Source organism: Aristolochia californica, unplaced genomic scaffold (assembly GCF_029961685.1).
Source record: "Aristolochia californica isolate CCGP_79_NKW_82.1479 unplaced genomic scaffold, dmAriCali1.0.hap1 SCAF_1, whole genome shotgun sequence".
Lineage (NCBI taxonomy): Eukaryota > Viridiplantae > Streptophyta > Magnoliopsida > Piperales > Aristolochiaceae > Aristolochia > Aristolochia californica.
This window is the reverse complement of record NW_027181770.1, coordinates 9,332,602-9,340,753: the sequence shown is the minus strand read 5'-3', so window position 1 is coordinate 9,340,753 and position 8,152 is coordinate 9,332,602. Positions and strand designations below refer to the sequence as shown.

At 37.5% G+C, this 8,152-nt stretch overlaps 1 protein-coding gene across 1 annotated transcript; it reads right to left on the bottom strand.

Moving 5' to 3' along the window:
* Positions 1–1,794: 1,794 nt before the first annotated feature.
* LOC137944879 (stearoyl-[acyl-carrier-protein] 9-desaturase, chloroplastic-like) lies at positions 1,795–6,256 on the bottom strand. Its single transcript, XM_068790669.1, has 3 exons — positions 5,993–6,256; positions 2,896–3,400; positions 1,795–2,645 (listed from the first exon to the last, which is right to left on the bottom strand). The coding sequence occupies exons 1-3, from the start codon at positions 6,112–6,114 to the stop codon at positions 2,079–2,081; spliced, it is 1,194 nt and encodes a 397-aa protein (XP_068646770.1). The 5' UTR covers positions 6,115–6,256; the 3' UTR covers positions 1,795–2,078.
* Between the last annotated feature and the right edge of the window lie 1,896 nt (positions 6,257–8,152).

Here is an 8,152-nt window from a genome sequence, read left to right as displayed (position 1 = left end):
GTTTATGCTCTTAGGTCAACCTTTTGGTGTGTTACTTTGATTGGTCCTTTTTTTATATATGGATGTTTTAGGTCTATTGAGATTTTTTTATTAGTACCATTTGGGTTTTTATCGTCGTCTCTTAAGTGACATGCATTACCCTCTTTAGTGATTACTATCACGATTTTGTTTGAAATCCTTTGGGGTTGGTTTCAAATCATGTTTTATCACCTTTTTTTTGTTTTTTACTTTTTTATAGCTTGTGATCAATTGGGTATTTATCCTTTGAAAACCTTGATGGAGGAGATGATTACTGCAACTATTTTTTTGTTTCAAACTGGGATCGTTGTCATTACCTTCGAGCTTGAGAGGGAGAAGTTTGAAGGATAAGATTGGAAGTTGAGTGTTGCAATGGTTGTGCTTCCTTTCGAATTGAAATATAGGTGTTGCTATCATGTGAGGAAAAAAAAAACATCATCTACAATGAAGAATTCCACGTGTTGTGGTAATCAAATTTTATGTGACTTTAATATTTAAGGGGGAGAACAAGATGACAACAAAATGAAGACTCCAAGCAAAATGAGAACAAGAACAAAATGAATCAAAGCAAGGAATTCAAATTTTATTTTTTCTAACACACAAGTTTCTCAACCAAGATTATTTACAAGTGAAGTTACAAACACCAACTTGAGGGGGAATATTAAAAGACACTCACATGTGTAAGTATGACATGGCTAGTAAATAAAGAGAACTTCCATAGAGATGGCATAAAATTGTAATTATGCATGCTAGTGTATATTATCTTATTTTTTTCCTTTTAATATATGTAGTCCTAAAGGCATTGTAGTCATTGTAAACACCTTCCTACAGCTATAAATACAGTCTCAAAGCATGGGGTAGAGTATTCAAGCATCTTCCTCTTGGCTCAAATCCATCCATACTCCTCTCTTTTCTTCTTCTTTCTATCCTCTCTCCCAAGAGTTAGAGTTCATCTATTTTCTCATTTCCTTGAGATCTCTTGTGTTTATGTGTTGGCTTTAAAATTAAACACACTAAAAAGTCTGTTGAAATTGTCATAAAGCTTACAATAAGCAAACACTTTGTTGCTACTTTGCCATCCCTCTTGACACCTAAAACTTCAAGTTAGCTTGAATTTTTGTCAATTTTTTCTAGTAAAGGTAGCGATAAGTAATAATATTTTGCCACTATCTTTTCACCAACTTTGGGGTTATAATCGCAATATGAGTCCAAATTTTCTCGTCAAACACCAAGTGGAGACTAGCTATAAATTTAAAACTAGTCAATCAAGGGAAAGTGCAGTTCACTCAATAAGTTAATTAAGAGTTAAATTTTGTTCATGTGTGGAGATAGGATTAGAAGACTAAATTAAATGTTGGACCTTACATCAATTGAAATATTGTTATTTTCTTTGTTGTTGTATTAATGGTCATGCCATCTCAATATAAGTCCACTCGAAGCGGCCAATATTTAGATGATTCTCCTCTTCTCCAATAGTTACATCATCATAAACCCATTTTACAGAAGACTTCTCTTTGCCTTTTTTTTCCATATATTTGAGTGCACTTTCTATACACTCGATTAGAAGATATTCTCTACGCTGACATCCAAACTGACTCAAATTCAGCTTCACCCCCGCAGCAAATCCAGTTATGGGTTTTTCTTTTCTCTTTAAAGTGTGGTCACTGGAGAACTGGGTAACGTATCCTCGAACCATTTATGGTGCAATTTTTTACCGGCATATTTTCCCATTCAAAGAGTTCAAATGCAACTGTTTCTTCTTCCCTTTCACTCCTATTAGTCACCAAGCCTTGTATTTTCTTTCAAGTGATGGCTTCAAATCGGTCTCCAGTGACAGAGAAACTTTTCATCCCATTCTGACACCAAGTGTCCTTACAGTGGGGCATTACACACTCAAAATAGAGGTAAAATAGACTTAATGAAAGACTACACATGAACAAAACAGAAGACCCACTATCTGCCCATATACCAATTGGCTGCTTCAAGATAAAATCTTCCATGGAGGTAGGTAATCAGATGGATCTTTAAACGCGATTGTCAAAATGATGAACACACGAGGATTACAACTTCACTTGCCTGTCAAAAACCCAGCTGAAAGGAATGACTGCTGTATTCTTCCCCCTTGATTTTGCCTCCGTCCTCTCAACAATCCTCCGAATCCTTGGCTCCAGATTACAAACATACTCTTGAGCTTTTCGCCCTTCTGCAGACAGACCTGTTACCTTTTCCACATTCCACCTCCTCACAAGAAACTCTAGAATGTCTGAATAGTCTCTGCCCGTATAGACTCCGATCCGCTGGGCCACTGCAGAAAAGTGATCAAACAGATTATCATCTCTGCCATCATACATCAGGTGGGCCGGCATTGAAATGCTCTTCTTCATCATGTCAGCAAATGCCAGCATTGCTCCATCTGGATCGATCTCAAACAGCTTCTCCACTATTGTGGTGTAGGCTCTTTCATGGCGTTTCTCGTCAGCAGCAATCATCCCACACACTTTTGCGAGCTGCAAGTCCCCATGGTCCTTGGCAAGGCGGCCTGTGTTCCCATGGGAAATGGAAGTTGCCCTCTCCTGAAAAGATGTGTATACGAAACCAAGGTAGGGGCTGTTCTCTGTTTTCGGATCCTAATACAAAAACACAAAGTTGATCCTCTATATTAAAATAACCAATTAAACAGACAACAATAACCACATAAATTCAAGCACTGCATGATCTCACTGAAGATATAGAAAACACGTAAAACTAGAATCATATCAGGTAGCTAACCCTGTTTTTGGATAATTGCCACACCAACCCCATTTCAACAAAACAGAGAAAATCAATGGTAGATTGAGAAGAAGGTAGACAAGCAGCAACAAGTCCTGACGTTCTTACCATTCCTGATCCAATCAGATACTGAATTGTCTTCTCAATTTGCTTCATATCTACTCTTCCAGACAGGTAAAGATACTTGTTCAGAAGGTCACCATGCCTGTTTTCTTCAGCAGTCCAGGCCCTTGTCCATATTGCCCAAGGTGTGAGGCTTGCTCCAGTTTCATCACGGATCCCATCAAGCGTGTTCAACATGGTCTGGTAAGTTGGAAGAGCTTCTTCAGTTATCATATCTCCAACCAAGGACACAAAATAGTCATCCGGAAGCTCCCTTGACCTCTCTCGCAGCTCCTGAACCTGATCCAAAAACCCTTCAGAGGCAGGGTCTGGCAAGAAATCCTGTGGCTGCCAACTCTGCTCAACGGGCTTAAGAAGAGGCAGGATAGTTTCTTCTGCCCAACCTTCCAAGGACTTAAATATTTCTATCTTTTGTGGTGGCATTGAATGGGTAATCTGTTCATGGACCTCTCGACGAGGACTGAAGGATTTCTTCTCATTTGTAGCTTCCCTATAAAGAAAACACAAAATATGTATTCACAGCTTGGACATTAAAAAAACCACCCATTGGACCAGTTTGACATTTGAATGGATGTCTATGCATCTAACTGATGAAGCAGCGAGGAACTAGAGATCAACCTTATTACTTTTATGAAGTTGTTAAACATGACATGATCCTTCAATAATGGCTAAAACATGTATACAGCTTAATCATCCTCATTGGCAGTGGCTCCAATGGGGAATATTAGAGGATTGGACTGATACTGAGAAACAATCCACCAACTAACAACCAAATTTAAGCTAATGGGTAGTGGGACCATATCTTTCTTATAAATGGATAATTATTTGAATGGTCCCTACAAAGAGATTTGTGTACAGTTATACAACATTTTAGAACTAAAACCTACAAACATAATAATGGAACCACCATCCAAAGGAATATTGAGGCCCACTTCTCAAAACTTCTGTGTGAGTTGTGCCTTTCATCTTGAGGGCTTTCATACCAAACTCAAATAATGTAAATGCTAGATGAAAAACTACTGGTAATTGACAGATGAGATCCCAGCCATCAGAACACTTTCATAAAACATACAAAGGCTACAAATTGCACTTCTGCATTAACCCATTATTTCCTCTGACAATATTGTGTTACTGAACACAACAATTCAACCACAGGTTATGAAAGATTTTAACTATGTAGCAATGCTATTAATTCTAAAAAATAGTTAACAAATTGAAAATTCACAAAAAGAGGTATTAATGCTAGATATCAACATAGTTTCAACCAACAAAAAAATTCCACACCATGAACTAATTCTAATTGTTTACAATAAGCAACGTCTTCAACTTAGTAGTTTGAAATAAAATCAGTTTAGGCAATACGTAGTAATACATAGACAATAACAAACATAACAATCCAATCTACATAAAAACAAAAGCTAAGCTGACCACCACACAACCAAATCCAAAACCAATTACTGCAGTGATTAACCGTGCATAATGAACTCCACTCCAAATTTCTCTTCATTTCTTTTAAAATATTAGTTTTCTGAACATTAGTTACATGTACAACTAAGATGACCAACAAACAGTTTTAAATTTTTTTTCCCTCTATATATAGTCAATCTCCTACTTGTCTTTGTGTCTGCTGTAGTCCATTTCCAGAGCAAGACAATACCCCCCTCTATATTTTTTGTACCTAATTTACACAACCTTTTATGACACAATGAAAAACAGAAAAACAGAATCTACCAAATTCAGCTTGAATATCTGTATCATTAAGGCACCAAACCCATACAGCCTAGCACATATCAACGGGACAACCACAAACCAGAGCCTGAATAACTCACTTGACCTACAAGTCCAGGCCATATAGCAAAGAAAGTCAAGCCTACATAGCTACTTCTACAAGGAAACAAATAGTATCTTCCTGTGGCGAATCGTTAAAAAGTAAGCAAGTCACACCAGTTCCCAACAAACTCTGGGAAGACGAAATTATCAAATGTACATGAGTTCATTCATTTCCCTGGCCCAATACACATTACTGCTGTTATGACTCAGCATATCGAGTGAATCCCATTATATATGTTAAAAATAAAGCTTGCTGAGGTGGCCCATGAGCAATAGAAACAGCAAAGAACTCAATTGAAAACAAAGAAATGTAAAACAAGAATCATGAGCCGCGAGCAAGCTTCAAATGAACAAAACATCATACATGCCAATATAACAGGAAACTAACTAGAAGGATGAATAAAGAAAAAAATAGCATAAATCTAAAAGCCAGTGAAGGATAAATGTTCGTTTAAAAACGTCCAAAACCCATTAGAAAAAGCCCATGCATCGATCATCTTCATAGCATTATTAAATAGATTAAACTAGTTTGACTAAATTGGAACAAACGAGACATTGAGAATATAAAGTGAGAGAAATAAAAAATTGACGTAATATTCATTGTCCGGTTGCCCAACAAAAAAAAAACAACCTCCGAAACGTAAGAAACACAAAAATCACAAAGCTCCCCAAGAGTAAGAAACACAAAAACCACGTACCTACATCAGCCAAACCTCAACCAAGCTTAGAAAAATGGCACCAGTAATCATGCCCATTCTAAAAATAAGAAAAATGACATAAAGCCACAAAGAAGCAAAGCCCCCTAAAGCACCATAAAAAACTCTCCAAACACCTGAAAGCAGAAAAGAATAAAAATAAAACCAAGAAGAATAAAGCTAAGATAAAAAATGAAAAAAATTAACCAACAAGAACAAGTTAAGACAGTAAAAACACCTAGGCGAAAATTAAAGAAGAGTCAACCAAACCAAATCAAATCAACCCACATTAAGACATTTTGTATAAATCCAGGACATGTAACCCGAAACTACATAAATTTTGAAAGGGAGAAAAATAAAACCATCACTTTGATCACAAACCAAAACCCACCTTCAAAACCATTTCAGATTACAAAAAGAACAATAAACAACACAAACACGATATGCAAGATCAATAAATGACCCAGAACAGCAGCCAACAAAACAAATTCCAAGCTAACCCGACCAAAGAAATCAATTCCCTGTTCAAGGACATAGAAGAGAAAAAGATCATTCACTTGGATTCGGTGCTGAGCGTCGAAGCCATATAAATCCTCGGAGATCTCATATTGATTCTCGAATGGGGAACCAAACAGGGGAGCTTCTGAGATTGAAAGGCGAGAGGAGTTTTGAGAGCCATTGCTCCTCTTCTTCACCGCAGAAAGGAGAAGACAAAGCGAGAGCGTCGAGGCGTGAGTAGAAACTCGGAAGAGAAAAATACGGTCACCGGAAGGCAAAGAGGCCAGCGGCGTGGTTATAGTCGCGATTGCTAGTGGGGGCAGAGCGAGAGACCGGCGAAAGGGTGATAAATACGAGCCACATCACCGCTATATTCATGGAACTACTAAAATACCCTTCTACAAAAAAAAATATTACTAAGTAATTTGTTTTTAAGCATTTTCAGCCTGAGCTTTCGGGAATTAAAAAACAAAAAGGACGGAAAAGAGAAATAGTTCTGTATTAAATTAGATCAAAATTGTAAAACTTCACTAAAAAATTCCTTTAAAATAAGAGAATTTTCGCATTCTGCAAGATGCCAAGACCAATAATATGACTTGTTCATTTATAAAATAAATAATCTGGTCATTTTTTTCAAGTAAAATCAGCGGCAAACTCTGTAAATCAAGCGGAAGGCGAGGGTTCTTGTCTGGAGTCTGTCGACTTTGGAGGGTTTGAAAACGAAAAAAGAATTAAAAAAAAAATTAAAAGAAAAAGGAGAACAAGAAGAAGATCGTCAGGATTCAGGAAGGGTGACAGAGAGAGAAGGCTCTCTGGCACTGCCCCATTGTTCCTACGAGAAGGATATTCCATCTGGCGTTCGAATTCATGCATGGAACACAACGCACGATCTTTCTCTGTTTTTATCTTTCTTTTGTTTGGATTTACGTTTACCATTGGAGTGCGACGTGTTTCTCGATCACACCTCTCTTCGTGGGTCTCGCCCCATTTTCATTTTCGTCAATACTATCAACCACTCTGAGTCTGCATCAATTCGACCTGGTAGAACAGATAAAAAGGGCAATAATTCAGTGGAAAGCTGAAGGAAGAAGAAGAGAGAGGAAGTGAGTCTGAATTTTTCTTTCTTTCTTTCTTTCAAAGGCTTCCTTCCTGGTTTCTTCCGCATTTGAAATGGGTTTTTTCATGTGAGTCAGACAGTCAGGGTGAGTGATTATCAGATTGAAAAAAGGGAGATCTTTCCGTCTTTTTCAGTCGCAGTGAGCCAGATAACCAGAACCCAGGTACAGGTAATGGAAGGGGAACCACAAGTTAGAATCGGCGCGTTAATGAGACTGGAAGGGTCTCTTTCGCGAGTACGAGCCTTCGTGTTGTTCTACAAAATACTCCAGAGTCCTGACATATCATTTAATGCCTGTGTATCTACTCGTGAATCTATACGTCCAAGATTTAATTCTGCAACTGAATTGACGGCTTCAAAGTCCAACTCCAACTGAAATTTTTCTGTATGATAAATCGTGTACTTCGACTGAAGGAAATTTTCAGAGAAGGAGGAATGATTCTGTTAACAATTTAGAGGAAAAATAAAGCCTGGAGGGTGAAAAATAAAGACTTTCGGCGAGGTGGACGGTGAAAAATAAATACTTTGAAGGGAACGTAGTGAAAGTGAATTAATAACAAAAGTGAAACTGAGAATTTTTGCTTTTTTGTCGGTATAAATAATGTAAAATATTCAAGCCAGCACTTTAATTCTACATAAGCGGCAACATTACCTGAAACTCTTCTTTGGAATGGTGGATAGGAGCTTCAGATGATCGTTTACTGGGTCTAATTTTAGGGGCATGACTCAAACATTTGATAAAATTACTTATGATACTGAAAGCTTGAAACAGTCAAAGTTTGACAACAAGAGAATAGATGGACAAAAGGCAAATGGGTGATGAATTCGCATTTTAGTGTGAAAGTGATTGGGAGACCATTGAAATCTAATTAACTAACCTTTCATTAGGCTTCTCTGGAACAAACCTTTACACCTTTGATTAAGCAAAGATATCACTCAGAAACGGGTTATTTAAGAGGTTTTTTTTTTGTTCTGAGTTGACCCCTTATGTTACCAATGCAAGGTAGTAGTCTGCGAAAAGAAAAAAGGAAACAAGGACATAAACGAATGAGGTTAGTGTAGGGCATCGAGCTATGCCATTTGCGATGTTGTTGTTCGATCT